This window comes from Leucoraja erinacea, chromosome 14, assembly GCF_028641065.1.
Source record: "Leucoraja erinacea ecotype New England chromosome 14, Leri_hhj_1, whole genome shotgun sequence".
Lineage (NCBI taxonomy): Eukaryota > Metazoa > Chordata > Chondrichthyes > Rajiformes > Rajidae > Leucoraja > Leucoraja erinaceus.
In genome coordinates this window covers 13,471,472-13,484,375 of record NC_073390.1, presented here as the reverse complement: position 1 = coordinate 13,484,375, position 12,904 = coordinate 13,471,472, and the positions used below count along the sequence as shown (strand labels likewise).

Here is a 12,904-nt window from a genome sequence, read left to right as displayed (position 1 = left end):
TGTTAGGTGCAAAAGTACAAGGAATGGGTGGGGGGGGGGGTGATAATTCGCACCTCTTCTATCCTTATGTCTTTTCATTTCTGGCCTTTATCCAACCATCTGCCCATCACCACCCCTCCCTCGACATGTACCATTACTTGCCTGACTTTGTCCTGCCACGTCTCTTCCAGCTTTCTGTCCAACCCTCCGCCCCCTCCCCACCACCAAATCAATCTGAAATATCACATCCCCGTTCTCCAGAGATGCCGCCTGACCTGTTAGTTACTCCAGCACTTTGTGTGTTTTGTTTTGAAAATCAGCATCTGCTTGGGTCCACATTTGTGTGTAATCTTCATGTCACATGGAGAAATGGAGCATCATCCATAATTAGTTGCAGTTTATAATGTAATAGTTAAAGGGCAGAAAAAAAGAATTAGCAGTTGGGTGCAAAACTACAAGGGGTGGGAGGGGTGATACTAATTAGTCACGACCATGAAGGATACAAGGAAATGATTTATATTCTAATTAATGACCAGTGGTTCCCTGATTAGTACCACAGTTAAAATCAATTCACAGACTGGAGCTACTCATTGGAATTTAGATGAAGTGCCTAAATAATGGTCCTTCAGTATTCCAAAGAACCTGGGAATATAACATAATTAACATACAATATTACAATTTATTTGGAAAGAAAACAAAAAATAGTCAACATTATAAACATCCCAAAGGGATTGTTCACTGGCAATTAACAAAATTATTGTATATTTTTGTAATTTAGCTCGAAGTGACATGACATGGCCCGACATGAGAATTCAAGGCATGAAAATTCAAGACATCCCTTTCAGAAAGGCAGGCAGTGACTGGTGGGGTACCGCATAGCTCGGTGCTGGGACCGCAGCTATTTACAATATATATTAACGATTTAGATGAAGGGATTACGTAACATTATCAAATTTGCAGATGACACAAAGCTGCGTAGCAGAGTGAACTGTGAGGTTGCTATGAGAATGCAGGGTGACTTGGACAGGTTGAGCGAGTGGGCAGATGCACGGCAGATGCAGTTTAACGTGGATAAATGTGAGGCTATCCATTGTCACATAAACTGAGATACAATGAAAAGTTTTCTTTCATTAAACATTTCTTAGTCTTTATTTCATTGAAATATGTCGACTCCAAAGTCTCTTCAGATCTGCACTTCCAGCTTTTCACAATTCAGCAAGTACTCTGGTTATCACTTTTAAGTCCAAAATGGATGAACTCATATTTGCAGGTTTAGAATTTATCAACCACAGCTTGGTCCATTCACGATCTGCTAATATCTATGAATGTTTCAAGCTGCATTATTTATAACATTGCCTGTAATGTTAATAGCAAACGTGGATACATGGCTTTCTATCATCTCCGCACTGTCTCCACGTGCTTAGAAAATACATTACTGACAATAAGTTACTTAAAATGTGCATTAAACATTAGCATTTAATGTTGTCGTATGAGTTAAATTAAAAATCTAAAGGGCTTAGTTGTTTGTAATGTTTTCTGCAGCTGTTTTTTTGATTGAGAGCAGATGAGTGAGCAATGATCAATTTTTGCTGCTTCCCTTAAGCTCCTCCATTCTTTGCATCTAATTTGATCAAGATAGGTTACTGCACGCTTCTCCATTATAAATGTATCCAAGAATCATCTGTATTATTTGTCATCAGCATTCCATGAAGTAGCAAATTGCCCATTCTCACCATTTTTAGGTGTAGTATGGTGAACGCAATACTCCCTCACTCGGGCTGCGGGAGCAACCTCCCCACCAAGCACCGATGCGGGGCGAGTCTAGGGCCCCACTTGCTCGTTCTTTCTGCATCTTTTGATTAACCGGTGGGGGGGGGGGGGGGGGGGGGGCGAAAGTAATGGTCAGGGGGGTGACGTTACTCACAGCGCGTGGAAGACGGCAAGCACGCAGACCCATTGTGACGTCATCAGCAAAAGACAGTCTTTTTTATTTCAAAGTTGTGTCCGATTTTTGAACATTTTCAGTAATAACTCGAGAAATAAAGTATGACATTTGCAGATAAGATGATTTTGGACTCCACGGGGAAAAATCTCTACTGGAATATGTAGAGTTTTAACCGTTACCGCGTCGATTTTTCGAGAAGATGTCATTATACACAAACACACACACAGACATCCAGGATCTGGCTTTTATTAGGTACTGGACAAAGTGGGACCCGTTGGGTCTCATTTCCCTCAACGCGTGGTCTGCAGCGTCACACACACTAACCACCCCTCTTGATATTATATTAATATTATTAATTTGCTCATTTTCCCCATACCTGCCCTATCCACTCACGCATAGCCTCCAACCGCAGGCGCGTCTAGAGAGGTAGAGGGGGGGGGGGGGGGGGGGGGAGAGAGACAGGGGTGGAGAGAGAGGGGGGGGGGGGGAGAGAGAGAGAGAGGCAGAGAGGAGGGGTGAGAAGGGGAGGTGGAGAGGATGGGGGGGGGGGGAAGAAGAGGGGGTAGGAAGAGGTGAGGGGGAGAGGAGCGGGTGGGGAGAGGAGGCTTGAGAGAGGAAGAGGGGGTGGAGAGGAAGAGAGGGGAGAAGAGTGGGGGAGAGGAGGGGAGCGGGGCCGGTGGGGGCCGGGGGGCAGCAGGGCATCAACCAATGGACTGCGAGTTCGACGGCTTCAATCCAGGGCCCAACTTGCTTGTTCTTTCTGCATCTTTTGAATAATGGGGGGTGGGGAGGTGGGGGGTGACGTCACTCACAGCGCGAGCAAGACAGCGCAGACCCATTGTGAAGTCATCAGTAAAGGACAGTCGTGTTTAAATTCAAAGTTTTGTCAGAGTTTTGAACATTTTCAGTAATAACTCGAGAAATAAAGCATGAAATTTTCAGACAAGGCGATTTTGGACTCCATGAGAAAAACTTCTACGGGAATATGTAAAAATATTACCGTTAGCGCGTTGTTTTATTCGAGAAGATATGATTATACACAAACATACACACAAACGTCCAAGATCAGAGTTTTAAGTACAGGTGCACAACCTTTTATCCGAAGATCCAAATAACGAAAACCTCCGAATAACGGACATTTTTTTCGGTCCTTGAAGAAAGGTCCTTGAAAACGTTCACCGAGGGCGGCCCGCAGAGGTGACAGCGGAACCTCTGGTCGGTTCTCGAAGAAAGGGGAACTAAATCCCCATTCATAAAAGAGAAGGCGAGGGTATATTGCGCTGGAGGGTTAATAATTGACAATATGCTGCTACCTGCCCGCTGAGTTAAAAAGTTCCCACGGTAGACTCACGATACACAGTGTATCGTGAGTCTTGCGTGGGAACTTTTTAACTCAGCGTGCAGGCAGCAGCAGATTGTCGCTCCCTTCAGTTTCACCCCGCCTACACCCCTCTGCTTCCCGGCCATGTGTGGTGACCCCGGCCCTCCCAGCGCTCCAGCTCCCCGCGGGGAGCACGGCGCGGGGGCTTTGGACTGCTGTGGCCAGGGGTAGAGTTGCTAGCAGCACAGTGGCAGTCACCGGAGACGTCAGGACCAACGGGACACCGACCCCCAGGCCCACTGCAAGCCCAGAGATCCCAGAGACCCACAGCCAGCAGCAGCCCAGCCCCGTTCCAACTCCAGAGGAAAACGGCAAACTGGCCGGAGACGTCAGAACCACCAGAAGCCGTTCCCCGAGCTGCGCCCCTTCATCGGGACACCGACCCCCAGGCCCACTGCAAGCAGGGAGATCCCAGATCAGCAACTCCAGCCCAGCCCCGTTCCAACTCCAGAGGAACATGTGGGGGCTGATGGTGTGCAAAGGACGTCTTGTTCTTGGGGTCGCGCAACTCGGGCTGTGGGCAAACTGCCACTTGTCGCCGTAGCGGCCCATCGGGGAGAGGATTCCTCTGGAGTTGGAGGGGGAGGGGGGTATTGTGCTTTGATCGCCCCCTGCTATCCCAGGGACAGGGTCTGGTCCCAAGGCTGTCGGATAAAAAGTTGTGCACCTATATATATATTTTTACGATTATTATGGAATCCCCAGACTTCTCTTTTCAAGTGAAATTCCTTGCTTATTCGTTTTTGTTGGTTATAAATTCACACGGGTTTTATTAGAAATTATGTTCAGTGCACAAGAATAGCAAACCTAGTAGATTTGTTTTTTTCACAGTTCCAGCAACCTAGGTTCAACTCCTGACCCTTGATGCTGTCAAGAGATTGCATGTTCCCCCTACAACAGTCATCAAAAATTGCCACTAAAATGTGAGTGAGTTGTGAGATCTGGGGTTAGTTGATGGGAACACTGCGTGAATAGCATGCAGGGATAATGAATGCAGTGGGATTGCTCCGAGCTGGCATGGACACCATCGGCCAAAATAATCTCTTTTTGGGATCATGTGGCCATTGCATACTGTTTAAACTAAGCATCATTCGTAATCTGACTGTCACTCAGTTGCATTTACACCCATGAACTCTGCTAAGATTGTTCTCACTACTTCATGTAGTAACTTCCATATGCTTTGAAAGAATGAGTTCATGAAGAAAGGATAATCTGAGAGAATGGGGTGGGGCTGGAAAGCAGTTGGTTTGAATAGCAACCGATATTGAATATGGGTAAGATCTTGTGTTTTTTTGTTTGTGTGGGAATGTGTGGTCAGATTGTATCTAGTCTTTTTCTAGGTATGTATTCTTCATAAGTTCAAAAGAACTAAGAAAGCGAAGCAGGAGTTCATCACCAAGTCCTCCAGGCATTCAAAGAGATCAAGGCTGATCCAATCTTGCCAAACTCACCCAAACCTCTTGCTCCCCTGCGGTTTAAATGTTTACCAATCTCCACCTTAAATATATTAAATGACACCATTTCGCCATCTCTCTGGGGTAGAGAAGGTCACAACCCTAGAGCGGAGCCAGGTCTCCAGTTATCCTGCAATCCCTTGCCATGGCACGTCATCATTCTGTCAAGCCAACGTGGTAGCTGGTATGTAAACGCCACATTAAAAACATATACAAAAGGTACATACACAGTTACCAGAACTCCACAGAATTTTAGGCTTCCAGCAAATACTTTTTCATCAAGTATTGAATGTTGATTTGTATGTTTTTTATTTTGTAATTATAAAATTCAGTAGGTTTGTACAATGATCAAAGTTCCAAATGAGAGAAATAGTACTTGGATGATGTGAATCACGGAGGCTGAGCTTGTGCTTTAACTGCTCAAAGCCTCAACTGTTTGAGGCTCCCTTGTGGGGCTCGAATAATCCCACGGGCGCCGGTTTTCTGTATAGCCATAAATTTTACGCAGTGCCACACGCGCTGCCTCTTCTTCAGCTGCCAACACCGTTTCACCGGGTCCTTCTGCGATTAGCTGCTTATCACTGCAACAAGATATTGAACACTTGTTAAGACTGAGAATTCACCAGCACAGATTCAGATTCAGATTCAATTTTAATTGTCATTGTCAGTGTACAGTACAGAGACAACGAAATGCACATTGGCATTTCCAGTAATACGTTTTATTTAATTTAGTTAATTTAGAGATATAACACAAAAACAAGCCCTTCGGCCCACCAAATTCGCACCAAACAGCGATCCCCGCACATTAACACTATCCTGCACGGACGCTAGGGACAATTTATAATTCTCTCAAGCCAGTTAACCTACAATCTTGTATGCCTTTAGAGTGTGGGAGGAAACCGGAGCTCCCGGGGAATACCTATGCTGTCACAGAAAGAACATACAAACTCCGTAAAGACATGCTCTCAAAGTCATGATCGAACCCTGGTCTCCGTGCACCACCATTCCTCTCTATAATACAGAATTAAGGAACTGCAGATGTTGGTTTGAAAACAAAAGGAACAGTGTGCTAGAGTAATTCAAAGGGTCAGGCAGCATTTCTAGAGAAGATGGATAATGATGTTTGTGGTCAGGAAACCTCCTTCAATCTGAAGAATGGTCCCGATCCGCTGAGTTACTACAGCACATTATCTTGCCAATTGTCTTATTTACAATGCCATAATAACTTGACAATTGGCAAGATTTTTTTCATTTGAAAGTTGAATTTAGTATTCAAGCAGCGGTTTCAAAAATCATTGACTCAACATCACTTCACGCAAGTCAGTCTATGGGAAATAAAAATCTGGGAGGTGCTTGCGTGCGTGTGACTTTTAGGAGTTAGTACTCTTCCCCTTCCTCAGAGGAAGGGTACTATAATATAGGAGTAACTTTGTCCACCCATTTTTTAAAATCCATTTTGTGCACTTTCTTAATTTTCTATCAGTCAGTTGCTTTTCTCTCCACTTCAAATAATAGCAAATTGTGGTTGTCATTATCTAATGATCACAAAACATTCATTGTGCCTTTGCCACTTCAGTCAACTATAAACCTTTTATAGAGAGAAGCAACACAGTGTTCATTGATGACTTCAGAGGAATCATCCATGGCCAGAGTGAGTCCCACCGCAAATTGAAGGAGCAGCGCCTCATATTTCGCTTGGGCAGTTTACACCCCAGCGTTATGAACATCGACCTCCAAATTCAGGTAGTCCTTGCTTTCTCCCTCCTTCCCCTCCCCTTCCCAGTTCTCCCACAGCCCACTGTCCCCGCCTCCTCCTTTCTTATTCCCGCCCACCCACATCAGTCTGAAGAAGGGTCTCGACCCGAAACGTCACCTATTCCTTTGCTCGATAAATGCTGCCTCACCCGCTGAGTTTCTCCAGCATTTTTGTCTACCTTCGATTTTTCCAGCATCTGCAGTTCATTCCTAAACATTTCAGAGGAACAGCTCCCTTAAGAATGCCTGAGAATGAAAACACCCCAGTGCTTGAACTGTAATGTGTCAAGTACAACAACCGTCTCCGCAGACCCACAAAATCACTAATAATCAGTATCCACCTGCGTTACATTTATGGCCACAGTAGTATGGCCACAGTATTTGCCACAAACAGGATGAATGGCAGGAACTCACAAGGTTTATATCAACTATTTACTTTTTTTTTTATAAAGCAGCATCTGCAGTTCTTTGTTTCTTCACGGTGGCGCAGCGGTAGAGTTGCTGCCTTACAGTGCCAGGGACCCGGGTTTGACCCTCACTACAGGTGCTGTCTGTACGGAGTTTGTACTTTCTCCGTGTGACCTCGTGGGTTTTCTCCGGTTGTTTTGGTGTCCTCACACATCCCAAAGGTGTGCAGGTTTGTAAATGAACCGGCTTTTGCAAATTGGCCCTGGCGTGTAGGATAGTGCTAGTGTACGCTGGTGAGCGCGGACTCGGTGCGCCAAAGGGCATGTTTCCACGCTGCGTCTCTAAACTAAACTGTATCCGGAAGCTGCAGATGCAGCTAAGTTCAAGCTAAATTTGCCATTTATCTCCCTGTGTTTATTGCTATTGGGTCTAGTTTTCATTAAGATAAGGCAAAAGGAGACTTAGTGGAGCATAGGCATTGAGAGAAGAGAAGAGAATGGCCTGTTTCTGTGCAATATATTTGATGTGATGGAATCCAAAATCGGAAAACTCCTCACCAAGAGAGGTGGGATAACAACACCAAAAACTCACGCTACCTCCACTAAACAAATTACCCCTCAACCAGTAGACACAAGGAATTGCAGATGATGGTTTACACAAAAGGACACAAGGTCTTGAAATAACTCAGAGGGTCAGGCAGCATCTCTGGAGAATATGGATAGGTGACGTTTTGGGTCTGGACCCTTCATCAGACTCTGAAGAATGGTCCCGATGTGAAATGTTACCTATTCTTTTCTCCAGAGATGCTGCCTGACCCGCTGAGAGTCCTTTTTTTAAATTCCACAACAAACTGGCTTCATCCCTCCTTCCAATTGATCAGGAATTTAGGAACAGGACTATTCTCACAAAAGGATGATTCATCATCCAGTGAGATCTTCACCCATATTTCATCACAACCGCATTCCCCTATTTAGCTAACATCAAATTCCTCCATTGTGTTCTGTAACAGCATCCAAACCTTTCAATAACTCTTCAGCGACTTATTGTCAGCATTTTAGTTTTCAGTACATTCTTACTATTGGCAGGAAAGAACATATGCACATATTATATGGAATAACACAATACCATGCGTTTATTACATATTATAGGTTTCAGGTCCTGTAACATTGACCAATGTTCTGCCCCTACCTGTACAGTCCAACAAAATATACTGGAAGCACGGTGCCAGATCCTGACTGCCTGGTCAGCCTGGGCTCAGGAAGCGACACATTCCTCTTCTTCAGTTCTTCCACTAAAAGTCCCATGGGATTAATGACGCTCCACATTTCAAACAGATCTTTGCCAATAAGTTGAGTAATTAGGAAATCCTAGAAGAAACCAATACGTACTTTTATTAGAAAAAAGGAAACTACAAATGATGGTTTACAAAAAACGACACAAAGTGCCGGAGTAACTCAGCCGGTCAGGCAGCATCTCTGGAGAATATGTACAGGTGACATTTTGGGTCAGAGTCTGAAGAAGTGGCACGACCCAAAACTTCACTTATTCATGTTCTCCAGAGATGTTGCCTGACCCGCTGAGATACTCCAGTAATAAGTACATTTCTTCAGAATCAAATAAACTATTCAAAAGTGAAAAGAGATTAAAAGAACCAGTTGTTTTTTGGGGAGCATAGTGGTGCAATAATTAATGCCGCAGTCTTACGGATTGAGAGATTCAGGTTTGATCATGACCTACAGAGCTGTGTCTGTGGGGCTTGTGTTGGTTACTGTCAGGTGCTTCAGGTTCCCCTCAAGATCCTGTAGATACTCTGATAAGTAAATTACCCCATGGTGTGAGTTGATGGCACAGGAATCAAAGGTGAATTGACAGGCATGAGAGTGAATATGTTCTTCTTGGTTTCTTGGTCCTCCAAAATATTCCAAATGGAATTTAAACTAGAGGTGGTGAAGGGAGGGCTTAAGCCAGAAACGGTTATTGGGAAGAAAGAGCTACTTTGAATTTAGTTGCATCTGGTTGGGTAACTATAGTTGGGTGGAGATTATTCCATGCTTTAATTGTGCGGGGGAAGAATGAATTGCTGTATACATCTGTCTTTGTAGCTGGGATCACAAATTGGATTGAATGCCCTCGTCTGCTCCTAATTGGTTTGGGTTTGGTATAGGTCTTGTAGTCTATGTCGAGTTGACCATTTAACATTTTGTAAAAACAGGTCAAAAGGTGAGCTTCATGTCTGTCTTGGAGAGGGTTCCACCTCAGAGAATTCAGAAGTTAGGTGGCACTCACTTCTCTCTCATAGGTGTTTGTAACAAATCGAGCTGCCTGTCTTTGGACACGTCCGATGGAAGAAATGTTTTTATTTGTGTATGGGTCCCATGCTGCAATAGTCCATGCACACTGGCCATATGTAAAACAAGGAAATATTCAAAGACATTCAAAAGGCTTTCATAATCTATTTTGGAAAGTATTGTGAGAAGGAAAGTAGATTGTTGCGGAGAGGGAATGGGACTGATAGAATTATTCTACAGGAAGCCAGCAAGGATTCGACAGGTTGAATGGCCTTTTATTTCATAATAAGTAAGTGAATGAGGTGTGGACGGTTCCAGTTGTCTAATACCATGCTTATGACATGACTGTCAACAAACAGCAACTATTATCAGTGCCTGGTGAAAGATTTCAACAGAGCTTGTTGAGCCAGATGCAAAAGAAGCAACTAGCGTGATACATTTGCACAAAGTGCTGGAGTGACTCAGTGGGTCAGGCAGCATCTGTGGAGGGAATGGATAAGAGACATCCCAATCCTTGTTCAGACTGATGGTAGTAGGGGCGCGAGGTTGGGAAACAAGTGGCCACGGTCCAAAGCCTGGCTGGACAGACATTTGCATGGTGACCCTGTGCAGGTTGGGAAACATTGGCTGTCTTCTTAGTTTCTTTTCTGCGTTAATCTTTTGTTACTCTCTGTAAATACAATCCCTATACTAAAACAACATCTTACCCGGATAAATAAGTCGGCTTTTTCAGTTCCATTACTCTGAAGCAAAGCTCCGACAACGGCAAAGAACGTAGATTGTAAAATCTCCTGTGGCACAGGGAACTCTGCACTTAATGTCAAGTCTTCTACAGCCAAGTTCCTAGCAACATGACACACAACCTGTGGGCCTGTAACATAACCAATAAGTGCCTCTATACCATCATCAGGCAAGTTTGGGTGGGCATGACTAAAACAGTCCTGGAGATAAGCAGTGACAAACAATGAACCCTTCTCCGATAATTCCTGGTTGTCCTTCAGATTTAATTTGATGCTTTCTTTGTCAAGTTTAAGATCTTGCCGGCGTGATTCCTCAGCGGTAATGTAACAGTGATTAATGAAGGCTGTTTTGAGAAGATCCAGGTTGAAATTCTCTTGAAGACGATGACCAAAGGCCTCTACTTCAGCATGCAAGTCCCAGTTTGGCTGCTGCGATCTAAAACAAAACAATACTTTTAAACTCAGTTCAATGGATCATTGTGTCCCAATACAAATCAGCCATATTTGATAAGTTTTATTGAAAGCACCTTTAATCAATATTGTACTTGTACAATTTATCTAGAATCCATAATTAAGATTTTTACCATTATCAATGTTCTGTTTTCAATTCACACAAGATGCTCCCGGTGTCTGTTCTCGTGATTTTCTTCTTTGCTCTCTGTTAACTTTAGTCTCCATTTGGCACTTACATTCCCTCAAGCAAACCAGGAACGTGACATCAGAACCGCAACTCACCACTCCATAGTACAACGTATCATTTAGTGTTTATTAGTGCATCACTATTGGTACATCATCACAGCTGGTTCTGGTCCACCACGTGTCTGAGGTACAATATGTTCTCCTACTTTGGGGTGGCAGATTTGCTGCCTTAAGGGCCTGTCCCATGATGCGAGTTCACCCAAGAGCTCTCCCGAGTTAAAAAAAAAATAATCAAACTCGTGGTATTCTATGAACTCCTACGACCGTCCACAAATATGTTCATGAGCTCCTACGAGTAAAAGTAACCATTTTTTCAGCACGAGAATTTTTTTACTCGTGAAGTTTTTTCAACACTGCAAAAAAGGTCCACGAGTAAAAAAAATACTTGTAATGAAAAAAATGGTTACTTTTTACTCGTAGGAGCTCGTGAACACACTCCTGGAACGTTGTAGGAGTTAGTAGAATACCATGAGTTTGATCTTTATTCAACTTGGGAGAGCTCTTGGGTGAACTCGCATCGTGGGACAGGCCCTTTACACTGTACCCTTGTCATTCCTCGGCCGTGCCCATCTCACCCCCCCCACCCCTCCACTGTACCCTCGTCATTCCTGTACAGTGCCCCATCGCCCCTTTACTGTATCATAGAAACATAGAAATTAGGTGCAGGAGTAGGCCATTCGGCCCTTCGAGCCTGCACCGCCATTCAATATGATCATGGCTGATCATCCAACTCAGTATCCCATACCTGCCTTCTCTCCATACCCCCTGATCCCCTTAGCCACAAGGGCCACATCTAACTCCCTCTTAAATATAGCCAATGAACTGGCCTCAACTACCCTCTGTGGCAGAGAGTTCCAGAGATTCACCACTCTCTGTGTGAAAAAAAGTTCTTCTCATCTCGGTTTTAAAGGATTTCCTCCTTATCCTTAAGCTGTGACCCCTTGTCCTGGACTTCCCCAACATCGGGAACAATCTTCCTGCATCTAGACTGTCCAACCCATTAACGATTTTGTAAGTTGCTATAAGATCCCCTCTCAATCTCCTAAATTCTAGAGATTATAAACCAAGTCTATCCAGTCTTTCTTCATAAGACAGTCCTGACATCCCAGGAATCAGTCTGGTGAACCGTCTCTGCACTCCCTCTATGGCAATAATGTCCTTCCTCAGATTTGGAGACCAAAACTGTACGCAATACTCCAGGTGTGGTCTCACCAAGACCCTGTACAACTGCAGTAGAACCTCCCTGCTCCTATACTCAAATCCTTTTGCAATGAAAGCTAACATACCATTCGCCTTCTTCACTGCCTGCTGCACCTGCATGCCTACTTTCAATTTTGGTCAGGCGAAGGGCCTCCAGCTTTTTTGTGTAACCTTCGATTCTCCAGCATCTGCAGTTCCCTCTTAAACACCATTTAGATAATATCCACTTTGCCCTCCACTGGGCCCACACCCCTCCACCATATCCGCTTTACCCCACACTGCACCTTCTTCACCTCCACAGCCTGGTGATCTGTTGACCCGGGTAACCAGGGGCCGGCGCCTCACTCATACCCACCGAGGTTTGGGTGGAGCAGGTCCTTCTAGTTTCTTGATCCTTTCCATCACCATAATGTAGGACCTCATCCATCGCTTCTTCCCCCTGGTTTGTGTGACGAGGACGGCCGGCCTGACAGCGAGTGCTTGTCGGAAGGCGCCGGGGAGGCTGCGGCACCCGAGCAGAGCGGCCATTGCACCGCGCCTGCGCAGACAGGGGTGACCTGCGGAACGGCGCATGCGCACCGCACTCGTTCTTCCCGTTGCACCCAAACCTTGCGCCTGCGCATTTGACAACTCCCACCACCCCACTACTGGAGACCAAAGATCCGATAGCAAGTTAAATAGGATCTTTGCTGGAGACACTGCAGATGCTGCAATCCTGAGAGAAAGAAAAATAAAGTGCTTGTGTCAGGCAGCATCTGTGGAGTGAATGGACTGACGGCGTTTCAGGCTTCATTCTGAGTTCCTTCAACACTATTTTCCTCTCAATAGGTCACAGGAGCCTTTGATTCGTAAGTTCTTGGAGCAAAATTAGGCCATTTGCCCCATCAAGTCTAATGTACCACCCACTCAACATCATGGCTGATCTATCTTTCCCTCCCAAGCTCATTCTCCTGCCTCCTCCCTATAACCCCCCCCCCCCCCCCCCCCCCCCCCGACAACTTTACTAAGCAAGAAAAGATTCCCTGGTTATTATCGCAGAAGACCAATGATTTATT

General features: G+C 44.9%; 1 protein-coding gene across 2 annotated transcripts; it reads right to left on the bottom strand.

Moving 5' to 3' along the window:
- Positions 1-5,051: 5,051 nt before the first annotated feature.
- mrpl44 (mitochondrial ribosomal protein L44) lies at positions 5,052-12,423 on the bottom strand. Of its 2 annotated transcripts, none has more exons than XM_055645635.1 (4): positions 12,143-12,423; positions 9,918-10,386; positions 8,111-8,289; positions 5,052-5,340 (listed from the first exon to the last, which is right to left on the bottom strand). In XM_055645635.1, the coding sequence occupies exons 1-4, from the start codon at positions 12,274-12,276 to the stop codon at positions 5,172-5,174; spliced, it is 951 nt and encodes a 316-aa protein (XP_055501610.1). In that variant the 5' UTR covers positions 12,277-12,423; the 3' UTR covers positions 5,052-5,171. The 2 variants fall into 2 exon arrangements, with proteins under 2 accessions (XP_055501610.1, XP_055501609.1); XM_055645634.1 differs by having other exon boundaries at positions 12,205-12,392.
- Between the last annotated feature and the right edge of the window lie 481 nt (positions 12,424-12,904).

Excerpts from the sequence above, each read along its gene's own strand:
- mrpl44 (XM_055645634.1), bottom strand. The coding sequence starts at position 12,377 with ATGGCCGCTCTGCTCGGGTGCCGCAGCCTCCCCGGCGCCTTCCGACAA. Across the intron at positions 10,387-12,204 it reads CCTGCTCCACCCAAACCTCG|ATCGCAGCAGCCAAACTGGG; the intron begins GTGGGTATGAGT and ends GTTTTGTTTTAG. Across the intron at positions 5,341-8,110 it reads TATTTTGTTGGACTGTACAG|TGATAAGCAGCTAATCGCAG; the intron begins GTAGGGGCAGAA and ends ATCTTGTTGCAG.